Raw genomic sequence first — 27,190 nt, forward strand, 5'->3', positions numbered from 1 at the left:
GCATACGACCGCTACCAGGACACTTGCGCGTGGCGGTAAAGTTAGACTGTCGGCATAAACCTGAAGCGCGTTACGTCGGCAATTGTCGCGGCTGTTCGCTGCTCTCTCTGTCGAAAAAGTCACTGTGCGCTCCCGGAGGTCTATAATGGCACCATACTCCCGCAGAAAATCGACGCCCAAGATGAGGTCCCGAGAACAATCGCGGAGTATAAGGCAGCTGGCTGGAAACGTACTCCAACGAATTTGTACTCTGACCGTGCACATGCCCAACGGTGTTACGATATGCCCGCCAGCAGTACGCATTTGCGTTCCAGACCAAGGTACGTGTGATGACTTTTCGAAGTTCCGTCGCTAGTTTTCCGCACAAGATTGAGCAGTCGGCACCCGTGTCCAATAACGCACTAACGTGGCGGCCGTCGAGGACAACAGGTATGTCTAGCGAGAGTCTGTCGCTGAGTTCGGCTGCTGTCGTCGCTGAATCGTGCTGAATAGACCGTGCTCGCGTCGATGGGAGGTCTTCGGAACGGCGATTATCAGCGGCCTCGCCCCCGGAGGTCGCTGTTCTTAGTTTTCCCGGCGAGGGCTTGGCGATCGTCCTTGCGCTGCCATTGGAGGGCTTCTAGCAGCTGGGGAAGATCGCCCGGGGGACGGCGAGCGCGACTGCCGCCGCGGGAACAGTGGCATACGCTGCTGGTTCAGGTAGTCTTCAATCGCCCTAGGCCTTTCGCCATATCTGGGCCTTGGTGAATGCGCGGCAAAACCTTGCAGTCCGAGGCGGCGATATGGGCACTCGCGGTATACGTGACCGGCTTCTCCACAGTGATAGCACAGAGGCCTTCTGTCCGGGGTACGCCAGACGTCAGATTTCCTTTCTAGCGGGTGCCGATCCTCTATACGTTGGTCCTAACATACGTCGGTCCTCCATATATATATATATATATGTTAGGGGCGTAACCAGGAGGGGGGCTATGTGGCTTCAGCCCCCCCCCCCCCCCCAACCCCGAAATTTTGTCCTGCTGTCCACGCACAGCCGACCAAAGCAACCCTCGACGCCGGAAAACATTCTGGATTTTGTCTAGAACGTCTTTTTCACGCTCGAACAGATATTTCACCGCGAACATTGCGAACTCGGGCTGGATTTCGCGACAATGCCCACGCACCGGGAGCAGTGGTGTAGCCAGAGATTTCGTAACTGGGAGGGGGGGGGGGGCGGCTCACGTTGCAGTTCAGCCTCCTCCTTAGCGAATTTGTCGAGGGATCAAATACATGAATAATAACTGCATTGCCATTGCCAAAGATGCTGCAAATGAATTCTTGAACGCTACGCACTGTCTAGACAACTAAAATATGTATTTCTTTCATAAAAGATCATACTAGTCTGTGTCAAAAATTTTGCCCGAAATAACTGATGTCAATGCTTCCATGTTATCTCTCTATTTCATAAGTAAAAAAAGATATCACACGAACTTTAGAACTATATCAGTTTGAAACCAGCAATGTAGTGCGTGCTGCTGATATGAAATATGTGAAGGCCATGAAATGAAAGAGTTGAGGACAAATATTTTAATAAAACTTTGTCATTCAAGAAATTTGGTTACATATTTGTAGATATGCAACGGCCAGGTAAAATCTCAATGGCGCTGTCCTTTGTTACAACGTATTGCACAGGAGCAGCTGTCACCCGTCGTGTATTGTGAGTAATTGCACCGAAATTATAGCCGGGACAGACAGCACATACAGAAAGCTGGATTTCTTCAAAATATAGGAGGTAGAGTCTTATTAAATTGAGCCAATGTGAACATGTGACAAACGGGGTACTTTATTTAAAGTAGTCTCCATGAGCATTTAGACATTTGTCCCACTGGCTATAACGAGTCGTGTGATTCCCGTCTCATAAAACTCCTTGGGTTGCTGCTTCGAAAATTGTGTAACTGACTTTTCACGTCATCGTCCGACACGAGTCTGGTTCCTTTGAGCTGTTTTTTCACATGCCCCAAGAGTGGAAATCTCAAGGCGACAGGTCTGGGCTGTATGGTAACTGTTGCAGCGCTTCCCACTTGAACTTTGCCAGTTTTGTATCAACCACATCAGCGGCGTGGAGACGGGCATTGTCGTGGAACAAGATGACCTAATTCCTGAATTTTCCACGTTGTTTGTTTTTGATTGCGACGCGCAGCTGATGCAGCGCTTCTCAATATCGGAAATAATTGTTAGGCTCTCCAGGTTCAGCGAATTCGACCCTTAATGGCCCCTGGTGGTCGAAAAAAAAGTCAACAGCACCTTCCCGGCAGAAATGACGGCCTTTGCTTTCTTTGGGTGTGGTGAACTCGAATGCTTCTACTGTAAGCTTTGCCGTCGTGTTTCAGGCTCATAGTAGTGGCAACATGATGCGTCCCCGGTCACTATTGTAGAGAAGAAGTCGTCACCCCCATTGTGATACCGGATTAGATGAGTCAAGGCAACGCCGAACCTCTCCATCTTCTGGTGGTGGTTCAGAACCTTGGGCATCCACTGCACACGCAAGAGCCATTAACTGAGATGTTCATGAATTATGGTGTGACATGAACCGTGACTGATGTTCACAAACCCTGCCAATTCATTGATGCTTATCCTCTGATCTTGTCTGATCAGCTCATCAGCCTTTGCAGTTGTGTTGGGAGTGATTGCACGGTGGCTTTGGCCCGGTCTTGGATCGTTTTTGCAACTTTCATGTCCTTCTTTGAATCGTTTGCTCCAACACTTCACAGCGGCCAATGAAATGCAATGTTCAACGTACACGGCAGCCGTACGGCGATTAATTTATTTCTTGGGAAACACCTTCACCTGTCAAAAACCTGACGACACCACGCTGTACAACTTTTGGAGTGCTCATTACGTCACGCAACCATGTATGATAATATTAAAGAACCTTTATCATCACACCTGCGTGTCATTTTTGTAAATGAGAGATGCTTCTGTGCTACGCGTATGCCTCGCACATAATGAACCGAACCATTATTGCACGGAGTTGGTTGGCTCAAGTTTCATTTGACTCGCCTTCATACATTAGACATGCGAAGATAAAATTTAATATAGAAATGCGAAGATACACCTTGATAAAGGGCAAAAAAGTGTCATTGGCAACAAAGTTCACTGCACATATGCACAAAACCTCGGAAAAAGATATTTAAATATACTTATAAGTCTCCAATAAATCTACGTATCTAAGAAAAGGTCACTGTACATAATGCGTCAAACAAGGCAAATCACCACCTGCCTCCACTCGCTCTGATGTATAGCGGGCGACGGGAGGCGGCGCGCTTCCTCCACGCTTTCCTCCTTTGCGACTGAGCCACCATCGTCGGCTGAAGCCCCATAAGCGCCGCCCCTGGCTATCCCCCTGACCGGGAGTCACATAACGCAAGCAGCCACATCCGAGCACAAAGTTTCAAGGGCGTTTTGATGGCGAGCGGGCTTGTCGCGGCATCTCGCTGAGGCCGCGGAATCTACGGAGCGCATGGATGTCAATTAGGAAACTTTATGGGTATAAAGTTTTCATAAACTTTTGATGTGAAATATGCATTGACATTACCAAAGTCGTGCTTTAGATTTTCAATTCCGGAACTTTGTGGGTTTAATGTTGCTATAAAGATTTGACGCCAAAGGCGCACTGACTTTTCTAAAGTCGCACATCGGAACACAAAACGAGACAGGCCAAATCCAGACACTATCAGAGAAGTTGACAAAGCATGCAGTGAGGCCCGATGAGGCTGTAGGATAAAAAGCTAAGACCAACACTGTGGAGGTCACTTCGCGAGTGCGACTACAAAGTGCGTGAGACTCTTTCGGGTGGCGTAGCGGCCGCGCACGCAGGAGCCTCGCAGGAACGATTCCCACTCCTCGGGGTTCGCTTCAAGACTGAATGTTTATTTTACGAAAGACATCGCAGTGGCGAGAAAAGGAAGAGAAAAGAAAAATACAATATCGAGGTCATCCGTTGGCCACACCGACGCCTTCGTCCTTCTCGGAGGTGCCGGCGATTCACGCCCAGCAGGCGGTCCGCCGAAAACGCGGGGCACTGATCAGGTTGCGGGTCGAGGCGCCGGTCGGGACGCCAGCCCGGCGAGGCGCCCCTCGTCCGTTCGCAGGCTCCCTCTTGGTGCGTCGCCGGGCCCCCAACCACGGTTGCAAGAAACGTGCGATGGTCGCTAGCAATTCTCAACAGAGGCGAAGCGTTATGGTGGTTCATTTGTGCCGTCATGTCACATAAAAAAAAATACCAACGTTTTTTTCACCTGCGCGAAAGCATCCATGTCAAGACACTAAAGCCAGCAAATGTGCGATGGCCAAAAGGCAATACAATCGGATCTAGAGAGCATGAGCAAGCGACTGAAGGTGGTTGAAAACAGCCTTAAAATATTTAAGGAACAGGCGAGTACAATTGCTCAATTGTCTAAAACAGTAAAACTGTTAAAGAGTACACTTCGGCAGCAGCAGGAAAGAACGGACAGCTTTGAGGACAGAAGTAGGCGGAGTAACCTAGTGGTATTTGGAATAGCAGAACGCGAGAAGGAATCCTTAACTGACCTTGAAGCGAAAGTGTTAGTAGGTGTATTCGAAGAAAAACTTGGCGTCAACTTGAGTACCGTGGAACGAATACATCGGATAGGAAAAAAGAGCGCCCGGCCTCGACCTGTAATTCTCAGGTTGTATGACTATAGGGAAAAAGCTAAAATTTACAAACAATGCAGAAAGCTGAAGGGCAGCGGCGTCTCCATTTCTCATGATTTTTCAAAAGAAACGCTGGCAAAGCGTAAACTGCTCTGTGATTCCGCGAAAGATGAAAGGGAGGACGGGCATCGCGTGCGCTTGAATTATACGACAAACTACATGTGGACTCTGACGTGCACACGTGGGATCATTCAAAGCGCAGCCGTGTGAAGGTTCCGTATCCTAACAGACGCCCTACTGCTGGCAGGGGTGACTGGCGGAACAAAGAATGTGATTCGAATGCCTTCCGCTTGATCAATTTGAACGCTAGAAGTTTAGTAAACGAAATTGGAGGCTTAGAATACATCCTGGCTAATTACGATCCTCATGTGGTTACAATAACCGAAACGTGGCTGCAGCCCGAAATACAAGACCAAGAGCTCAAACCACCTAATTATAAAATCATACGAAGAGACCGCGATGCTCGTGGGGGCGGAGTTGCTATTGTATTCAAGGCCGGTATTCACTGTGTGCAAATGACTGTCATTCCAACACATGAAAGCATCTGGTGTGAAATTAAGCTAGATAAAACAAGGGTAATTCCTGGAATTGTTTATAGACCGCCTAAATCACCCATGTCCTATCTTGAAGGTATGCAGCTTTACTTAGAAAGCTTTAAATAGCGCAGCTGTCGCCTAATCATTGCTGGGGATTTCAACTTGCCAGGGATTGATTGGTCCACGCTTAGCGTTAAGCCTTGCATAGATGCCCATTGTGAACTACTTCTAGAAATAGCTTTCAGTAAGGATTTACAACAGGTAGTTCATGAGTGCACACGCGTAGTTGGGAAATCAAGGTCTATATTAGACTTGTTGTTCCTAGATTGGCGATTTGAAGACTGCGACGTTTTGGTTGAAACCGGCCTCTCGGATCATAAGCTAGTTTATGTGGAGATAAAGTCTACCGCTCTATACCCGAAGGCTGGTAGTACTACGCATGTTCTGTGCTTCGATAGAGCCGATGACACAAGCATTATTGATCATCTTTCGCTGTGTTTTGATGAATTCACTTCGGCGGATGACGTCAATGCGATGTGGATTGCATTTAAAGATATTGTTTTTCACTGCGTAAGCAGATTTGTGCCAACTCGGAAGAAGAAAATAAATAAACAGAATCCATGGATAATCCGCGAAATTATACATTTAAAGCGGAAAATTAACCGTGAGAGACAGAAGTAAAAAAAAGATCATAATAAAATTTCGGCGCTAAGCTCTATATTGCGCACAAATATGGCTGCTGCTAAAACGAGTTACTATGACGTGACATTACCTATTTTTATGAAGCACGACCCGCACCGTTTTGGTGCCATTTGTCGCACAATAACCAAGGTCCAAGTGTCATTGTCGCTAATGGCGAACTTGTGTCGGACAAGCAATAAAAACAGCGCTAAACGACGGGACGAGTGAGGGGACACAGACAACAGCGCTGACTAACAACCAAAGTGTCTTTATTCTTTCAGTCAGCATATATATATAAAGAGAATCAACGTTTGTGCTGAGCCCTTAGTGACGGTTGGTGCGCGCTGGCACCAGATGGGGTGGAACCTTCTTCTCAGGTCCCATATGCGTCCAGCAGTTCCTGGCCCCTAGCCGCCAGCGCGAGCTGGGTCGGTAGGTCGGGGCTGGACAACAAGGTCTCCCATCGCTCGGGGGGGTTGGGGCTGGGGAGGGTGGGGGGTTCTTGAGCTTAGTGCACTTTGCAAGGATGTGTGCTAGAGTGCCTTTTGACCGTCTGCAAAAAGGGCATGAAGTGTCATGCTCTGTTGGGAACATCTTGTGCAAGAGCACGGGATGCGCTAGGGACCCCGCTTGCGTGCGTCGCACGATCGTTTGCTGCATTCGGTTTAGTTGCGGATGCGGACGGGGAAGCCTACATCTGCCGCTTCATATATGCTCCGCCGCTGTCTGAAACCACAGAATCTACAGAATTGGGCATGCGCAGGGGAATTGCAATTAATGTGATAGGAAGGCAATCTCCTTCGGAAGGAGAGAAATGGACGGAAGGCTTACACATGCTTCGCCACTAACGTGAATGGGGAAAGCTTCGGATATAAGGCGTGCGCGGTCATCACGATATTTTGACAGGTAGGTTACACCTTCGAAAGATGGCTTGCAGCCGCATTCATTGTAATGCTGACTATCTTTTGGCCGTTTTTGAAATTTGTTTAAGTGCTCGCGCATGCGGTCATTGATGCAACGCCCCGTTTGGCCGATATAAGAAACGCTTGCATGAAAGGGGGATCTTATACACCACACAGTCACAACAGTCACCAACAAACCTCTGTCTGTGCTGCTTTTTTACAACTTTTTTTGTTGTTCTTGCTTACCCTATTGACTTGGTGGAACAGGCTACCTAACTAATTTTTGGCAGTAAACAGCAACCTGGCGCCTGCCCTGCTGACAACCTTTTTGAGATTGTGCGCAACCTGGTGAACATATGGTATAACCGCAACCATTTCCCGTGAGCGATTCTCAGATAGAGCAGCTGCCGACTGCTTTCCTTTAAGGTTCGTTGCGAGGCTTTCAGCGATGCTGGTCAAAAGTGGTACCGAGAAACCTGCGAGCTTCAGTCTGGCTACTTGCTTTTCGAAGCTTGCATCCACTTGGTGGTCACAAGACCGGATGAGGGCCGCCTTCATGCAGGATCTTGCTATACCGCGCTTGACTATCTTTGAGTGCGCGGACGAAAATGGAAGAAGGTTCTTATGAGACCGAGGAGCGTAACCCCAACATACATGATTGCTTAACAACGTTAGCTCCAAGTCTAAGAAACGAAGCTTGTTGTCTGACGGATGCTCCGTGGTCAATTCGAAAGAATTAGAACTGTGCGGAACATGTCAAATATTATAGCAGCAGCAGGCTGCGCGTCAGTGGCGTTAGTATTGTAAAAAATTAGAAAGTCATCGACATATCGCATCACTTTTGCAGTGCTTGTCCGGCTGAGCTTAGTTACAAGATTGCCGTCATAGCTGGCTAATAAAATGTCACTAAGAACAGGGGCTATACATGAACCGATGCACACACCTTTCTTCTATATAAAAAGCTTATCCTCCATTGAAACGAAAGTGGAAAGCATATAAAACCTTAAAAGCTCTAAAAACTTGTCGACGTTGATACCATGCACATGCATTCTGAAACCTAAGAACACCATATTGTCAATACAATGGCCGACTTCAATGCATACATCTTCTTGAGGCAAGGAGTTATACAAGTCCTTGATGTCCACGGAAAAGGCTCGGACAGCCTTTGGACATTCCTCACGGAGGAAGGCGGAGACAGTACCTGGCGTCTTTATGAGGAAGGGGTCATCAATGTCGAGGAGGCACAAAAACCTTTGCAGGAACGCTCCCAATTGTCGTTGCCAGGTTCCGCGCTCAGAAACAATGGCCCGAAACGGGCACTGTTCCTTGTACGTCTTGGCGCTGAAAAACACAGAAAGACTGGTTCCATTGCAGGCCTTTATGGAGGAGGCAAGCTTGGAGAGTCCGGCTTTTTCGCAGAGCTGAACAGCCTTTGTTTTGACCTTCGCAGGAGCCACTCCATGCACTTCCTTGAAGTTGCCTAGAATGGCCGAATCTGCTTTGCTCTTGTACAAGCCACCAGGCATCACGACAAAACCGCCTTCTTTGTCGGATAGGAGCGGCTTGAGCCCCGCATTCCGAAGGACGGTCACTGCTGTGCGGAGCCGAACTGTCTTGCCTTTTTTAACCTGCTGGGGCAGGCAGTCAACACCTTCTCTGATGCATCTGTCAGCTTCATCTGTTCTTGCTCTACCGGCAGCTGTCCTGACGAGGCTGAGCAGTTCCGTCTTGTCCAGAGAAGGATGCTCACAAAATTTAGGACCAAGCTTGAGTAGATCGGCAACATTGTTCGGAATTGAGGCATCCCCGAATGTTGTTACCTCTTGGCCTTGCCCCGGATTCCTACGTCCTCTCCTGGGCAGTCGAACCACCATGTTGCCCCACAGGAAGTCTGCTGTCTGAGACGCCATTCGCAAATCTTGAAGAAACTTCTTCTGAGCACTGTGGAAATGCAGCTCGTTCTGGTTCACAACCTGCAAGCAGTCGGTGTAGAAGCGTACCTGTCGAAATGCTTCATAGCGTGTCGGACAACTCGCGTATGGCAGTATGTTTTAATGATTTTTTTCAATCTGTCTTTACTGACTTTCTGCAGATGGTCGTTCTCCTCTCACTCTAGAATCCCCGTACACATCACCAATGCCTAATATTCAAGTTTCGCATGAAGGCACTGTAGCTCTTTTGCTTAAAATGAACGATAAGAAGAAATCTGTAGGTCCAGACGGCATATCAAATGCCTTTCTGCGCAGATATGCGGAATGGGTAGCTCACTATCTAGAGATCATTTTTAATTCTTCGCTAAAACAAAAACGGGTCCCAGATGACTGGCTAGTCGCAAAAGTGGTTCCGGTTCACAAGTCTGGTGAAAGACAACATATTGGAAACTATCGGCCAATTTCACTCACTTGCGTATGCTGCAAACTACTTGAACGCATAGTTTCAAAGTCAATCTACACCTACCTTGAGGAGAAGAAAGCTTTTTTTCCCAACCAGCACGGATTTCGACAGCACCTTTCGACTGTCACACAGTTGATAGAAACGATCAACGATTTTTCAGCTTCCTTGAACAATAGAAAGCAGGTTGACGCTGTAGATCGAAGGATAGACATTTGGGCGAGTTGGTACAAATGTTGATGCTGAATGAGTTGATGTTCCTGCCTTCTGTCATCGTCTTATTGCGCTGCCCCTTCGAGAGGTCGACGCTATATTTTTAGATTACTCCAAGACTTTCGATCTGGTCGTACATAACGAATAATTAAAGAACTGATGGAAATGAATATAAATTATGATGTTGTTATGTGGATCCGCTCATATCTTACAGATCGGACACAATACGTTGAAATAAATGGTAACAAAGCTAACCAATAAAAGTAACCTTAGGCGTTCCACAGGGATCTGTTTTAGGACCACTTTTTTTGCTAGTTTACATAAATGATATTGCTCATCACACAAGTAACGACATAACCATCCGGTTATTTGCAGACGATTGTTTATTATATCGTGAAATCAATAACCAAAACGATCAGGCGTCACTTAGTCAAGCCCTTAAAGCTGTAGAAGTCTGAGCCGCAAAAAGTAAAATGAAAATTAACGAATCCAAATCAGTCATGCTCAGAGTTACAAATAAAACAAAACATGTTATTGAGTGTAATTATGAGATGAACTCAACAATTCTAACCGAAGGTGAAACAATAAAATGCCTAGGTTTAACAATTTAGAAAGACTTAAGTTGGAAATCACACATAGACAGAATTTGTGGAGCTGCAGAAAAAAAGTTATGGTTCCTTCGCCGAAAATTAAAGCCAGCAACGACACCCGTCAAACTACTTGCATATTTAACTTACATTAGACCGACGTTAGAATATGCCGGTGTCATTTGGGATCCGTTTCAATCAGCATTAATAAACCGCATTGAGAAGATACAGAGAAAATCTGCAAGGTTCATTCTTTCCCGGTATTATCGTACTGACTCTGCAAAAAACATCTTGCAGGATGGGCTGGTGGGAATAGAACCAGGGTCTCCGGAGTGTGAGGCGGAGCCGCTACCACTCAGCCACGAGTTTTTTTTATTTATTGCCTGTTTTGTACTTCTATATCAAACAACAAATGACATTTGAGAAAACAAGATAAATTAGCAAGTTTTCTGCACCAAGCGTCAGCCTTACAGGGCTGACTGTTTTAGAATTCTTTGAGCGCGGTCAAGGGTTCCACCCTTGACAGCCACGCAGGTACACAATCTTGTGCTTTCTGAATTTCCGCAAATCTCGACATGCATTCTCGGAAAAGCATTCGTGCAGGCCGAGCATTCAGATCGCAGTGATACCCTGCCATACGGGGGTGCCATAGACAGTGAAAGCCAACTAGCATAATAAGGTCAAACGGCAGTCCATCATAGTTTTCTATCGATAAATATCTAATACCCTGTGGATCTAAAGGAAAGTCCTTTTTGATAGTCCTCTAAAGTACATCCCAAAAGAAGACACCCGCCCAACCATGTAGAAATACATGATCTATAGTTTCTGGTTTCTTAGAGATCAAGCAATGCGAGCCCCAGGGAAAGAAAAACCCACGATCTTCTAAAAAGGTTTTGACATTCAACGTACCCGTGTGAAGCGTTAAAAAAATGGCTGTGGCTTAGCTAAGGTTAAGCCCAGGATAGGCGAAGCATACAGGCCTTTATTTTAGTTGTTGAACCACTGTTTAGCCTGGTGAACTGCTGTTGCTTGGCTATATTTGGTTCGGCTAGACGAAGAAACAACTCATCCGTTACTCTGCTGATTCCTTTATTTTCAAACCAATAAATACGCTCTACCGCTACCAATACCGCTATACCGCTGGTATAGCGGTATTGGTAACCTGGTATAGCGGGAGGAGCGGGAGTTAGGCCGCAGTACCATCTGTGCGACCGCAGGCGAGCGCACGAGCTGAGACCCGGCTATGTAAGCTATGCGGCCGCAAGCGAGCGCACGAGTTGAGCCTCCGCTTTTGCAGCTGCTATGACGTCATATGGTAGCTACGCGGCCGCGCGCGGCGCAGCAAGGAAGAGCGCGGTTGTGCAGCTAGTATGCTTCGCATAAAAGAAAGACTTGGTCTCTGGAGGTACTTGCATTCTTTTCACCCGCTTAAGCACGAGAAATCCACAAACAGGACAGCTCATATTGTCTGTACAGACTACAAAGCCAGGTAACACGCTCCTTAGCCTCACTTGGTACACCGTGCGCAAGAAAGGATCGCTTAAGTCGCGGAATAATAAAAACCGGTTTACGACCTGTCGTATAAAAAGTTGCGTCATTCCCAAACCTCCGTCTTTAACTCGCCTGAACAAATTCGTTCGACTGCATCGTTCCCAATTGGAATCCCAAACAAATACTGCGAATACTCGGTGCAACTTCAGTATATTTACCCTTGAACAATGCAATACCTGCATTCCATACCATATTGTTGCGACAAAAAATAGACTGCAAACTGTAGCTCTTGCAAACATTGACAGATGTCCACCTTTCCACTTGTTCGCTTTTATCTGTGCTTCTCTTGTTTGATCTTGCCAATACTTATCGTTATTTTTGTAATATTCCAGTGGGACGCCTAGGTATTTAACGGGTGTCGTCAGCCACTTGACGTTGGCGATGACCGGGGTGGAAGGCCATTCTCTGTGCCAGAAGCCAAGGCACTTTCCCCAGTTTACCATGCTTCCAGTTACCTTGCCGAAACCCTTCACTACAGCAATAGCTGCACCTACACTCTCTTTATCTGTACAACAAACTGCGACGTCATCCGCATACGCCAGAATTTTAACTTCCGATGCTTTCAATCTGAAGACTTGAATGTTGCTGCTTTCAGTGATCGCTAGGCACATTGTTTCTATGTATATACTGAACAGAAGGGGACTCAGGGGGCAGCCCTGGCGTACAGAACGCTTTAGGGTAATGGGGGCCCCCACTGACTTGTTAACAACGAATCGCGTAGTGCAGTTCCGGTACGCCAAAGCTACCCCATCTCTAATGATGGATCCGACATTAATGTGGTCTAGGATGTCAAGCAAAATAACATGAGGTACACAATCAAACGCTTTCTCAAGATCGAGCTGTAGAATTGATACCCCTGCTTGCATAATGTCGTAGCACTCCATCACGCACCGCATCTTATGTATATTAGTCACAATCGAACGCCCCATCCAACTCCTTAATTACTTTCTGCAGTCGCCTTCCTAGCACTTTCATCAAGATTTTATAATCCCAATTAGTTAATGATATAGGCCTGTATGAGGAAACCAATTTTAACTTTTCTGTCTCTTTTGTCTTTGGTATTAATACAGTATGTGCTTCCCCAAAAGAACGGGGCAGGACATCTAGTTCGTAAGCCTCATTAAAAAGAACTGTAAGCAGATGAGAATTCTTTTTAAACGTCTTGTAAAACGAAGCGCTCAGACCGTCAGGCCCTGGCGACTTGCCGAGATTCAGGTTATCTATAGCCTTTTCTACTTCCGTTTGTGATATGGGCGATTCCAACTCTGTTCTGGTGTCATCTTGCAGTCGTGGCATTCTCTCAAGAAATTCTTCTTAAAACCTCTGCATTCACAGGTCTAGAAGCAAAAGCGCTTCGTAATGTCGAGCAAAAGCACATCCTATGCTGTCATTGTCTGTCATTACTATCCCGTTATCTTCAATAACATTTATATGGTTCCTCCGGGCGCGACTTTTTTCGAGTCCAAGTGCGCATTTTGTTGGACATTCATGCGTAGCCATCGCTTTTACCCTTGTTCTCACTTGCGCTCCGCGATAACGGTTCTCATCATAAAGCTCCACTTTCTTTTTGCTAATACGCAGATCTTCGGCATACGCACCTGGCGTTTCGCATTCAAGCGCTGTTAGCTTTTCAAAAATCATTTTGAGCTCTTTCTCTTTCTTTTTGGCTTCAAACAATAAAATGCTGGATTTTTCTATCGCTTTAATTTTTATCTGTTGCTTAAAAATTTCCCACTGCTCTCCTATTCTGTCCCCACTATCTTCATGGATATTCTTAACTGCATGAATCACAGCTTCATTGAAAGATTCATCCCTTAATAAATTGGAATTAAATTTCCATTGCTCCCATGAAAAACTCTTGCTCTCTTTCATTGACCCTATTTGACATTTTAGAAGGCAGTGATCAGTAAAAGAAATGGGCGAAACACCATAACTGCGACACTTTGGGATCGTATCCACTGACAGGTACAGTCGGTCCAAGCGGGCATGGCTGCTGCCCTGAAAATGAGTGTACTTCACAGCTCGGGAGCCCTCCAGGCACTCTGCAATATCCTCTAGCTCATGATCTGCAATCATTTGAGACAACACATGACTGATTTTGTCTCTAACTATTCTTCCAGTTGACCTATCACTTGAGTTCAAAACGCAATTAAAATCCCCAACCAAAACAAGCTGCTTATGAATGCACAAATACTGTCTTAGGTTAAAAAAGAAATTAATGCGTTCCTGCACCACACTTGGAGCATAAACACACATAACGCGCCACGCAATATCACTATATGTGAAACCACACATCACAAATCTACCGGAAGAACACGAAGAAACGTTTTGCACATGGATTCCTTCGAACAAGGAGGACACTCCCACCGGACCTGCCGATAGTGTGGCTCACAACGGCGTGGTACCGTGCAGTGAACCCCCGCAGCATGTTCGCCGTCTCCTCTTCTCCTTCCACTTTCGTCTCCTGCACAGCCAAAACGTCGAGATCTTCTTCCATTAACAACCGGTACAGTTCACTTTGTTCTTTCCTGGTAGCGAGACCTCTAATGTTCACAGTGGCGAGTGTAAGTGACGTTTGAGAAGCCATCGTTGATTTCTGGAAATGGTAGGCCCGGTGCATGGCGCTTACATTGCGCGTCTAGCTCAATGCTAGGCGCCTCCGGGACCGCCCCGGCGAGACGGTCTGACCACTTTGCGAAAGTGGCTTATCGTCAACTTTCCTATCCGCTGTGCTCCCAGACCTTGCCCTGAGGTTCGTGCGTCTATCCGTTGGTGTCTTCGCAGGCGGTCCCTCGATGCATCGCGCGCCGACCTTGTCTCCTTGGCTCATGGCGTCTTCCAGGGGTAGTTTAACTGCCGAGCTGGCGCCAGTACTCCCCGCGACGCCGCTGGCGTTCGGTGACCACCCCCCTTTTAGACACTTCGTGTGTGGGAGTTTCGGCTACTTGATAACTTATTCTGCAAAGTAGTCTGTTCCCTCAGCCGTTTTTGCCGCAGAGTCAGGCGGGCTGTGTACTTACTGCCTGTGATCGATCTTCGCTTGCTGGAGTTGAGGCATCGCAATGTGGCCCAGTTGTGCTCACATCCTCGCTACCTTTCGCTGCATCCTCCGCCTCGGTCACGTCCATAATGTGCACCGTTGAATCCTCATCACCGGCCGTTGCGGTCACTGCGGCGTAGGAACGAGCGCGCAAGGCGTCGACGTGACCGAAATGCCGGCAGTGTGAGCAACGTGGCACCTTGCACTCGCGACGCACATGTCCCGAACCATCGCAGCGGAAACACTGCATAGGCCGACCTAGTGCAACCAACAGCACTAGTTCACCGGCGACGCGAATCTGGTGTGGCAGGTCGCCAACCTTGAGACCACTCTTGAGCTTCAGGAGCACAGTTGGAGCAGTCGAACCTTTCTCGTTCACTCCTTCCACACGCCAGCGCTCCCGGGTAACCTCGGTCACTTTGCCAAACGCCGCCAACGCCGTATGCACGTCGTCGTCCGCCACGCCGTGCAGCAACCAATGAAGCCGAAGCCTCACCTGCTGCTCCTGCGGGTCGATGACGAGACAGCGTCGCCCCTTGACCTGAAGTTCTTTCAATCCAGCCAACTGCTTCGTCGCCTCTGGGCTGTTTAATGTCATGGCCCACACATGGTTGATCTGGTAGGCACCCAAAGCCACAACGTCAGGGAGCAGCCGTTCCTTGTGCAAAGCGTCCCGGAAATCTTCGACCCTGAAGGGCCGCGCTCGTACATCTCCGTGCAAGAACAATGTGTTCAAAACGACGCGTCCTGTTGGCAAATGCGGCAAAATAATCTCGAAATCCTTGTCGTCTTCTGCTACCATCCAGTTACCGCGTCCCGGGTGGGCCACTGAGACCACTCGTGAAGAGCCCGACATTCCGCGTCCGCTCACCTCGGTGGCGGAAGAAGAAGTGACTCAGCCACGAGTTCGGTCGTTCAAAGTGGGACAAAATCGCCTCTAGTGAATGCGGTGTTGCCTTAGAAACGTGCCGTAGAAAGTTACACTGTGGCGTACATCCGTAATTATGATCATGTAAATTACAGAAGTCGCAGTTTCACGAGTAGCGAAGTACGTTTTCGCTACATTTCTTCTGCGCTCTGCGCACACGCAGAGCCATTTTGCGGCAAACACAAAAGACCCCCTCGCGTCGATCGTTTGAGTAGGCGGTGCGAACGGGGTGCGATAACGTTCGTTCCACTCTTGAAGGCGGAGCTTAAGCGTCCTCCAATTTTTTCTGGTGTTGGTCCCATAGGGCTTCTCACTACATTATCTAGAGGGAAATCTGGCGCTGCTGCGCTGTGGTATGCATAGGAATGCCGGTATATTGTGACTTCGAATTGGCATCGTTCTCGGAGAGACAGGACACCTTGAAGGCGCGCTTGGCAAGCACCATTCCGTCTGTTACAATGATTCCTTTTCTACTAAAACAGCACGTGAAAAGTTCTTTTAACTTTATTATTACGCAAAATACGTTTTGTTTAACTATGAGAACTTATTATTGCGTGTACGATTATATGTTACGTAAGAAGTATCAGCGGGCCGCTAAATTGGAGGACAGACGACAAGGTTCGCGCTCGCTTTGAAACAGTTTGTCGTCTGTTCTTGCTTTTCTTCGCTTGGTCATGCATTTTAGGTGAGTAAAGATGTAATATGCGTGAATGGAAAGATTTTATGAAGATTTTACTTTGAGAACGCGTTATTTGTGTAGCCAAATTCACGTTTTAGACGAAGCCTCTTGCAACACCAGCCAACACGAGCCTCGCAGACACATATACCGTCATTCCCACGATGGCACGGTGCCCCCTTAAGAAACTCCCATAGACGGTGACGCCAGATTACCCTAGTGTTATAGTGAGAAACTCTATGGTTGGCCCGATCACCGCGCGGCGCACTTCGTTGCGCGTTCGGTTTGCTCTGGCCGAGTGGATTTTCGCCTGGCAGAGTTTTAGACGCTTTCTGGCTAGCAGACGAGAAAAAGAAACAATGGTCGCTCGTCGCCATCACGGTGGGGACTCGACGGATAGCATCGCGTTTGCTTGAGCGCAACCTCTCCGGAAAGTCTTGTCTCGCCGGTGTAGGATACCGAGCAGTATGCGTATGGTTCTCGGTTGACCAAGTGTCTCACGTTCTCTTCGACATTCCTTCGGTAGCCACATTACGTGCCCAAAGTAGGCATTCGATTGTGGCCAACATGCTTTCCGTTGCGGTTTTTCATTTCGGTGCTCCCGCCCCACAAAAGGAAAAAAAAAAAGATGTTGTTGCAGTGCAGCGAATTGTCGCATGGTGAAAGTTCAATTTTGTTATACTTCTTCTTTTGCGGAAAGTAATGGGCCACGGGACTCCTAAGTTGCCGGATACTCTTAATATATTCATTTGGTTAAAAATACCTCACATGCCCCTAGAGGCATTGTATAAGGGGGAGAGTACACTCAAAGATTATACAATATTTAGAATACATATGTGAATACATATACAAAAATAAAGTGTAAGAAATGCGCTAACATACAGAAATGTGGCGTTGAAATTGTACAAATGACAAACGGAATGCTTTTGAACGCGAGAAGTCCCTTTACAAGAAGGTTCCACAAAGTAAAATATGAACAATAGAATTACAGAGCGAGTGCGACATACTTGGCGATAACAAAACAGCACTGAAGGAATAGTAGCACAATAATAACGGGAAAGTCGAGAAAAACTGTCCCGTCAGTTTATGTAGAGTTTGAAAAATGCGTTGTTAGAAGATGCCTGAAATTTTCCTGGTCACACTCATAAGCGATAACGTTAGGAAGGTTGTTCCAAAGGCGAACGACTCTTGCAAGAGCAGAGTAGTTCAATGAATTAGTCTTTCCGTAGATGCGCATGAAATTGAACTGATTGTACAGCCGGTGTGACCTGTAATGAGGAGATTCAAGAGGCAGAACTGACGGCGCTGTATAATGGGCATATTTATGAAATAATGATAGCAGGGCTATATCACGACCATCATGCAAGGGCTGTAGTGAGAGGTCGAGTTTAATATGTGTTATGCTTTTGTTATAATCATAACAGCTTGAAATAAAACGCGCAGCCCTATTCTGAATAGATTCGAGTTTTTCGATCAAGTATTTCTGATGGGGAGACCAGACGGGTGCGGCGTATTCAAGCTGAGGTCGAACAAATGTTAGATAAGGTAGTTTACGAATGTCTTCAGTAGAATTATGCAACTTGCGTCTTATGTGCCTTATATTATTGCGATAGCAATTATATGGACACTCCAGGCGCATTCCTGCCGTCGCCCTCATGTTCCGTATAAAGTTTAAGGGCGATAACATCGTGACCGCGCGCCGCATGCTGCATGTGCGAGTGAAAGCGTATGGGAGGGGAGGGGGGGTGGTGGCATGTGTCAGCCGACGATGGTGGCTCAGTCTTGTGTGCACAAGGGAGAAAAGTGGGGAGGAAGCCCGCCGCCTTCCTTCGCGCGCGATACATCGGGGGCAGTGGGTGGAATGGAGGCGGGATCTAGGATTCTGTGATCTGTGATTGCGCAACATGTTTACTTGCCTTGTTTGACGTATTACATACAGTGACTTTCTCTTAGATATGTAGGTTTATTGGAGCCTTATACGTATATTTAAATCATTATTGCGCGTTATTGTGTATACGTGCAGTGAACTTTGTTTCCAGTGACACTTTTTTGCCCTTTATCAAGCTGTGTCATCGCATTTGTATATTCGATTGTATTTTCGCATTTCTATTGTACGAGGGCGAGTCAAATGAAAGTGAGCCAACCCACCCCGCGCAATAATGGTTCGGTTCATTATCTGCGAGACATGCGCGTCATACACAGTCATCTCTCATTTACAAAAGTGACACGCAGGTGTGAGGATAAATGTTCTTTAATGCTCTCACACACTGGGTTGAACGTGGTTGCGTGGCACAATGGGCGCTCCAAAAGTTGAACAGCGTGGCGTCGTGAGATTTTTGAAAGCTGAAGGTCTTTCTGAAAAAGAAAGTAGTCGTCGCATGGCTGCCGTGTACGTTGAACATTGCATTTCATTGGTCACTGTGACGCGTTGGAGCAAACGGTTCAAAGAAGGACGTGACAGTTGCAAAGGCGATCCAAGACCGTGCCAAAGCCATCGTACAATCACCCCCAACACAATTGCGAAGCTTAATTGATGAGCTGATTAGACAAGAACGGAGGATAAGCATCGATGAACATCAGTCATGGTTCGGTTCACGCCATAATTCATGAACATCTCAGTTATCGGCTCTTGTATGCGCAACGTACGCCCAAGATTTTGAACCATCGCCAGAAGACGTACGGTGAACTTCGGCGCTGTCTTGACTCATCTGATCCGGTACCACAATGAGGGTGACGGCTTCTTGTCTGCAATCGTGAACACGGACGAATCATGGCGCCCCTAGTGCGAGCCTAGAACACGACGGCAAAGCTTACAGTGGAAACATTTGAATTCACCACCCCTAAAGAACGCAAAGGCCATCATTCCCCCGGAAAGGTGTTATTGACTTTTTTTTTTCTATCGTCAGGGTGCCATTACTGATACAATTTGCTAAATCTTGAGAGACTATCGATTGTTTCCGATATTGTGAAACGCCGGATCGGCTGCGTGTCGCAATCAAGAACAAACGACGTGGAAAATTGACGAATGGGGTCGTCTTGATCCACGACAATGCCCGTCCTCACGTCGCTGATGTGGTTGATGCAAAACTGGCAGAGTTCAATGGGAAACGCTGAAACATCCTCCAAACATTTCAGACCTGTCGCCTTGAGACTTCCAGATTTTGGGGCATTTGAAAAAAAAACAACTCAGAGGAACCAGATTCGTGTCGGACGATGACGTGAAAAGTCAGTTACAGAATTTTTGAAGCAGCAACCCCAGAAGTTTTATGAGACGGGAATCACGCGACTCGTGAGTCAGTGGGACAAATGTCTAAATGTTCATAGAGACTACATTTAAATAAAGTACCCCGTTTGTCATATGTTCACATTGGCTCACTTTCATATGGCTCTCCCTCCTATATTTTGAAGAAATCCAGCTTTCTGTATGTGCTGTCTGTTGCGACTATAATTTCGGTGCAATTACTCACAATACGCAACTGGTGACAGCTGCTCCTGCGCAATACGTTGTAACAAAGGACAGTGCCATCGAAATTTCACTGGCCGTTGCATATTTACAAGAATGTAAACAAGGTTCTTGAATGACAGTTTCATTAACATATTTCTCCTCAACTTGTTCGTTTCACGGCCTTTACATTTTCATATAAGCCGCATGCACTGCTTTGCTTAGTTTGGAACTGATATAGTTCTAAAGTTCGTGTGTTACTTTATTTACTTATTAATTAGAGAAAAAAGATTGAAACATTGATATCGGTTATTTTGGGCACAATTTTTGGGATATACGAGTATATTCTTTTATAAAGAATACACATTTTACTTGTTTTGACAGTGCGTGGCGTTCAAGAATTCGTTTGCAGCATCTTTGGCAATGGCAATGCAGTTATTATTCATGTGTTTGATGCGCTGACAAGTTAAACGAGGAGGCCGAGCTGCATTGTGAGCACTACCCCCCCCCCCCCCCACCGCCCCCCCACCGAACGAAATTTCTGGCTACGCTACTGATATATATATATATATATATATATATATATATATCAGTAGCGTAGCCAGAAATTTCGTTCGGTGGGGGGGCGGTGGTATATATATATATATATATATATATATATATATATATATATATATATATATATATATATATATATATATATATACCCGGTATATACCCGGTATATATATATATATATATATATATATATATATATATATATATATATATATATATATATATATATATATATATATATATATATATATATATATATATATATATATATGTATGCATGTAAACGAGAAGAAAGGGGGTTAACCGAGGGGCCCGATTTTTTTTAGTCATATCATAAGAAGCCAACAAACACTGACACCAAGGACAGCATAGGGGAAATTAATTGGGCTTAATAAATGAAATCAAAAAACAATAAATTAATGGAAATGAAAGTGGTTCAAAAAATAACTTGCTGCAGGTGGGGAACGCTCCCGCAACCTTCGCCACATTTGCGAAGGTTGTGGGCTCGTTCCCCAACTGCGGCAAGTTTTCTTCGTCCACTTTCATTTACATTAATTTATCATTTCTTTATTTCATTTATTAAGCGCAAGTAATTTCCCCTATGTTGGCCTTGGTGTCAGTGTATATATGTATATATATATATATATGCTTTGATTAACTTCTTAGTAATGTTTTTCATTGCTCCGGCGTGCAGCTACTTCGCATGAAGTTCCGCTATCGTCCTTATGCCATTTAAATAAAAAAAAGAACATAACATTTGTTTACAACTTGATGCATTTATGTAAAGTGTGTTGATGAGCTAGTCGGTACGTCACTTGGAAAAACGAACAGAGCTGAAATCGGGACCGAACAGGAACAAGACAGCGCACTGTTTTGTGTCTTCTTGGTTACTCCCGTGTTTAGCGCAGCTTGTTTTTCCAAGCATGTATATAAACAACAGCGTTTAGGAACCTATAGTGAGCAACGTAACAATGGGTTACGTTACGGCAACCATCAATTCCTGCGAAACCGGTGGCGAGAGGTGAATGGACCCACGCACTGCAGTCGGTTCAGCTCGGGCACGTTTTCGCGACAACGCGCCGCCCGCAACGCACTTCAGCAGAGTAAAAAAAAAAAGACATAAAAGTAAGCAAAGGCCCACGTGACGTTGCCTCAATGCCACGCCGCAGTGTCAATAAAGCTATCCAAGGTAGCGCCGCATATCTGCGTTGTCGCGCGCGTGTGTTTGTTCCCACGTCGAACGACGCGAGCTGCACGCGCGCCGGCCTTATCGGCCGCGCACGCACGGTGGCACAGTGGCGTCAAGGCCACGAAAGCGGCACGGCGCGGCGGAAGTCGCGGCTGTTCGCCCCTACCGTCGTAACATGTGCCACTACGTGACACGAATCCATTATTATTATTATTATTATTATTATTTGTTTTGAACACATATACACATATACACACGTATTAGGAAAGGGAAAGCGAGGGGCAGGCTGGCAACTGCCACCGGAAGGGGCACAACGCCTGCCTACTCTTCTGAAGGGAGGTGACAGCAACACAGAAAGAGACGATAGTAAGGAGGGGAGGAAAACGGAAAGAGGAAAGGAGAGCAACAGGACACTGCAACAGGACAAATCTAAAGACTAAAGTAGAACTCAGCATCCGGAATTAAAGTGACGCTGCGTCGAACAGCCTCCACAATTATCAACCACATCCATGGCTAGTTCGCTATGCGGCTAATTGTGTTCTCCACGATGAGACGCCAAGTAAAGTTGCACGTAATCACCGTTTCACCGTTAGTCGGTTCACAATATACACTATAAGGTGTTTGAACCCGCCACCTCCCATCTTCGAAGGAAGAAGCCTTAGAACACAGTACAAATCACACAAAGTAGGGCCGGTCACTGAAGGTCACGCTACTACAGAATGTTCAATGTTCATGCTACAAACGTGAACCTAAGTTAGTTACTTCTATAAAGGTTAGTAGGGCGCGATGGGCCTGATCACGTTTAGATGCACAGCCACTGGGGTATAAACATTCCTCGAGTGTCGCACACCGCAGGCCAAGGAGATGATAGTTTCTCACTAGCGACATGCGCTGCGCACTGAAAGCGGGACACTCAAGGTGCTGAAGTGTCTCGTAGCAGCCACAAGACGTACACAATGGGCTTTCCGCACGCCCTTGTCTGTATAAACGTTCGTGCACGTTCACGCAACCAACCCTTAGCTTGAGCAGTTGTGCTTTAGCGCGACGAGGCAAGCCTCGACCACGAACACGGGGCGGGAACGTTCCATTTGCGACGCGCTGATCTGGATGCTGCTTGAGTAGGTGGCGACGAATCAGCAGACGAGCGTCATCAAGCTTGCACAAAATTTCTGGGCAGTCACAGTTGTTATGAACGCAACTTGAAGCGAGCCGATCAGCCTCTTCATTTCCGGTTATTTCTACGTGTGAAGGAATCCAGCGGTTTCCGGCAAAACAAATGCAACAAATTTTAGCGCTGACATGGCTACAGCAGATACAAACAGCTAAGCAGAAGCGATTTAAGGTAACAGTAGAATATAAAAAATCATAAAAGGAAGATTAAAGTAGGTGTCAATAAAAATTTGGAGGACGTTTAAGCTTCGCCTTTAGGAGTGGAACGCCGATAGCATTCAAAGATCCCTGACTGCTTCTCACGCTTCCCGGCAAACTGCAGCATATGTAACCGTAACGTTTACCAGAAAACGCTGGCGTCAAATGCTATGCGCGAAGACGGGCATTCTGGTAGAAATGCGGCCTCTTGCGTGGGCAGCGGTGCGGCGGAGGCGAGCGCCATCTCGAGGTGCTGCAAGGAACCGGGCGCGCCGTTTTATGGCCTTGAGGCCATGGCGGCTCTAGGAGTGGTTGAAACGGTGGAAACGTTTTTTTTTTTAGTTTCAGCCTAACAGAATTATGTTTTCTCGTATATTCCAATTACAATCCGACACCAACATATCTGCAGATTGTGTGTAAGTCGTACTTTACGACTATTCTGACCTATTTTACTCTGAGAAATTCAATTAGTTCAGTAACTTCTTTGTGCCAGACGCAGGGTCTGCGTGGTTGGGTTTGTATGGTTAGGGATTTTTTTTCTCGCCTAAGGGGCGGCATGCCTAAGCAATGCCGCGGGAAGTTTCTCGAAGTGTGGGCTCGCCCTGCCGTGATTTTTGACGAGTCAGATGGAAAGCTCTCCATTAAGTTACGACGCATGCGCCTAAGGCCTCCCTACTTCACCGCGTGCGCCAGTCGATCCACGTGTTTTCGTTCGGCTCAATAGAACCCAGAACCGTTCCTGACGCACCCTCGTGTGGGCGCGCTGCACCGTGGACGACTTTGGCGGTCTCCCTGATTGTTCGCCTTGACCTCTTGTGTGTTCAGTCAATCCTACGGTCTGTCGGGCTCAAGTCCTGTGAGACCGGCATGGCTGTTTGTGTGGTGAGCGCTGTAGCTCAGTTCGTGCTGCTCCACAGCAGGCTTGTCCGGGAAGGACCGTTGGCCAGAACCAAAGCCCCCCACACAGTAAACCCGGGTAGAGGGTCAATGTACCGAAGGATGCTGTGTTTTTGAGTACATGTGAGCTCGGGGACGTGGTACTTACGGGTACCGAATCCTGTTTCCATCTGACAGTGGCGCCGACGCTGGATTTTCAGCGACACGGGGCCCTTAGCGTTATCGCGTTAATAAAACCCAATGACAATGTTGCATAGTTTTCGTCGGTGAGGTTTTGTTCGGCCACAGTACAAAGCACAACAATTCTACTCATAACCGGTGACATGCACTCTAAATTTATTGTTTCTAAAATAAAAGCTGACACAGATGTTGTGCAATAAGATACTAGAGGCTGGAAAAATCTTCCACCTTTCATACCCCACCCCTGCAAAAAAAAAAAGAAAGAAAAAAGGAAGAAGAATACCTCAGATTTCGCAGTGGTCAACATTTCGCGAAACAGGTACATAGTATACATCACGCGTTTTCACGCATACTAAATTTCGCGGCTTCTTTGGCTTGAGTTGTTGCACAGTACATACTCGATAGCTTTCGTGTGGTGTCAAGTTTATATCAAATTCAATTAAATATCAAATATAATTCATATATAAAATTCTACATCCGTAAAAAAATTAAAGTTACATCACAACTTCATTGCCCGAGCATGAGAGCGAGATAGTAACAGCCCTACGACAGGAACTAGCGGGTCTCCGAGCCACCATGCAAGTGCCTACAGAGCAGCCTAATGACGCGAAACAGCAGATTCAAAACCTCAAAGCTCCCAAACAAGCACCACCCCAAGATACAAACGTAAAAGTAAGCACAGCCAAACGCAAACCCCCTCCTCTCCCAGAGACGGAAGAAGATCAGTCACGCACCGCAAGACACCCTAGGCGAAATTCTGCGCCTCACGCGAGAGAACCTAGAAAGTATTCGTACCTTAGCGAATCGTGTAGAGGTGGTCGAAAACAAAGTCGCCATTAAAATTAAAAACAAAGCTAGTCAGCCACAACAGATGGACACGACGACGCACCCTTCACCACCAATAAATCCCCCGCAAAACCATCATGGCTAACACGACACGGGATACCTTAGAAATTTGGCAGTGGAATTGCGCTAGCTACGCAAAACGCAAATCCTCGCTGCAACAGTACCTGAAAATTCAACCCAAAAAGCCGCACGTAATACTATTACAAGAAACGCTATGCGAAGCCCTCACGCTCGCAGGGTGCAGCCCCGTCTCCCGAAGAGGAGGGGACGCCAGGAGAGGCATCGCCACGCTCGTTAATAGAAAATTCTCGCACATCGTTCATGACGTCCTACCGAAAAACAGTCACATCGAGGCGATCCTAATCGAGCTTGTACCTAACTGACTCTTAAAACAAAGCGTTTTTGTACTAAACGTATACAGCTCCCCCGCGCACTACAAACAGTCCTTCCACGCGATCCTTACTAAAGTCACATCATCGGCACGAAACTCACCGCTCATTATCGCAGGCGACTTCAACGCCCTCCACCCATCGTGGGGTAATCCCACAATCAAGCCTAGCGGCAACAACCTCTCGCGCGTGATCGACGACCTGTCCCTCACCCTGGTGACGGACCACCGGTTCCCCACCAGATTGGATACGTCGACCCGACGCGATACTACGCCGGACCTCACGTTACTCCGAAATGTAGCAAACTACACGTGGACAAACACGCAAGAGAACCTGGGCAGCGATCACTTCGTCATACGCACAGAAATACCAAACACGAGGGCCCCACCCCGATGTTTCACCCTCACAGACTGGGATACCTTCCGTAAGTTACGGAAGGAAGACACGAACACCTACGACTCCTTCGCAGAGCTCCTCTCTGCGATAAAGGGCGACGTAACTAGAGCCACGAAAACCATACAAACGGAACTGGAGGTCCCAAGGGTTAACCCTCACCTCGCACACTTACTCGAAGCCAAGGCCTCTATACTGCCGCTATGGAGAAAGCAACGTCTAAACAGACGCCTGCTCAAACACATCGCGATCCTCAACCAAGACATCGACCAATACTGTATCAGCACGAGTCGTATCAGCACGAGCGCTTAGCTTTCGCACGCGTGATCAGAGAGAGTTTACTTGGCTGTAGTTCGCGCAAAACTAGACAGTCTATCGCACGAGCTTTGTAGTGTAGAGCTTATGTGTCTTGTCCAGGATTCAAAATACTCAGATGCTTCACTACATCGTCAGGTAAGTACTGGCGCTGCAATCTTGTCGTCTGTAAAGGAAAGCGATTGATATCGACTACTGCCTCAGTGTTACTTCAGACTTAAAAGCGCATACGTTTGAACAAACTGAATGTGATATAACGTGCATTCGTCTTTCGAAAATTTAAAGTGATGTTCACTTTTTTTATTAAACACAGTCAAGCCGCTTGGTCTGACAGACACCTTTAAAACCAGCGTGGCGCCACAATTATGCACGTTCTTATTTTTCGCATTGCCTCTTGGCCACCTCGCAGAAAAACAGTTAACACCAGCCTGTCACTTTTGTGTTGGAGGTCCCAAGCCGCAGAAAAAGGCCTTTCTTCTCCGGTCTCCCTCTTTTGCAGGGTATCGTCACTGGCGAAAAGAAGACCTGATTTGATTGATTAATTGATTGAATGATAGATCGATTTATTAACAGAAATGAAATTTTAGACTTACTGCTGGTAGAATAACCCACTTCGTGAGGACATTCCTTATTGCCGAACACAAATAAAACAAATTACCAGACAGTTATATGTCAATTATTTTCATTTTTTTTTTGTAACTAGAGCGGTGGAATTTGGTCTGTGCGATGCTGCTTGGTTTAAAGGGCAATGTCAGAGCTTGAAATCACTTGCCCACCACCATATCCTGTGGCGCCGCCTGTAGACACGAACACTAGCCACCCCTTATACCGCATCCGCCCGGGTGCCTTCAGCCCAACTTGCTGCTTGTGCTGCCCCACTCCACCGCTACCGTAACACACATCCTGATGGAGTGCCCGGCTGATGCTCCACCACCAGGCGCGGTGTTCTCCACATGGGAGGCCACACTGCGACTGACGGAGCCGCACCGGCACCGGACCACGCGGGCTGCAGCGACGTGGACTGGTGGACCTTCCCTGACTCGGGCTTGCAGCCCACACCAGCGGACATAAAGTTTCGTCTCTCTCTCTCTGTCTCATGTTGTTCGCCAAAACGTTAACTTGAGAGCAAGAGCTTGGCGAGGCCACTAAGCTCTCCTCTTCAAACGACTTCAAAGTGCCCCTAAGACAGGTCACCGTCAACGTCTCCCACATCCGTCTGCAACCAATGCGAGATCGCATAAGCTAAAAACGAAAATTCGGGTTAGACGTTCCTGCATAATGGGTGAACCACATCACAAGAGACAAATGACGGCTGAAGAAACCAGACACACAAAGCGCTGACGCATACTCATTAACAAATATAATACAACCATAAGAAACAGAAATCACATGCACTAC

General features: G+C 46.9%; 1 protein-coding gene across 4 annotated transcripts in view; it reads left to right on the top strand.

The window, feature by feature from the left end:
• Positions 1-267: 267 nt before the first annotated feature.
• LOC135913477 (4-pyridoxate dehydrogenase-like) overlaps positions 268-27,190 on the top strand; it is a 158,867-nt gene continuing 131,944 nt past the window's right edge. For 3 of the 4 annotated variants that reach the window (XM_065446033.2, XM_065446032.2, XM_070524537.1), the window contains exon 1: positions 268-320. In XM_065446033.2, the coding sequence (XP_065302105.2) occupies positions 283-320 (38 nt within the window). In that variant the 5' untranslated portion in view covers positions 268-282. Of the gene's footprint in view, positions 321-25,895; positions 25,931-27,190 lie in introns of those variants that run through there. The other variant, XM_070524536.1, reaches the window with a different exon arrangement.

Source organism: Dermacentor albipictus, chromosome 8 (assembly GCF_038994185.2).
Source record: "Dermacentor albipictus isolate Rhodes 1998 colony chromosome 8, USDA_Dalb.pri_finalv2, whole genome shotgun sequence".
Classification (NCBI taxonomy): Eukaryota; Metazoa; Arthropoda; class Arachnida; order Ixodida; family Ixodidae; genus Dermacentor; species Dermacentor albipictus.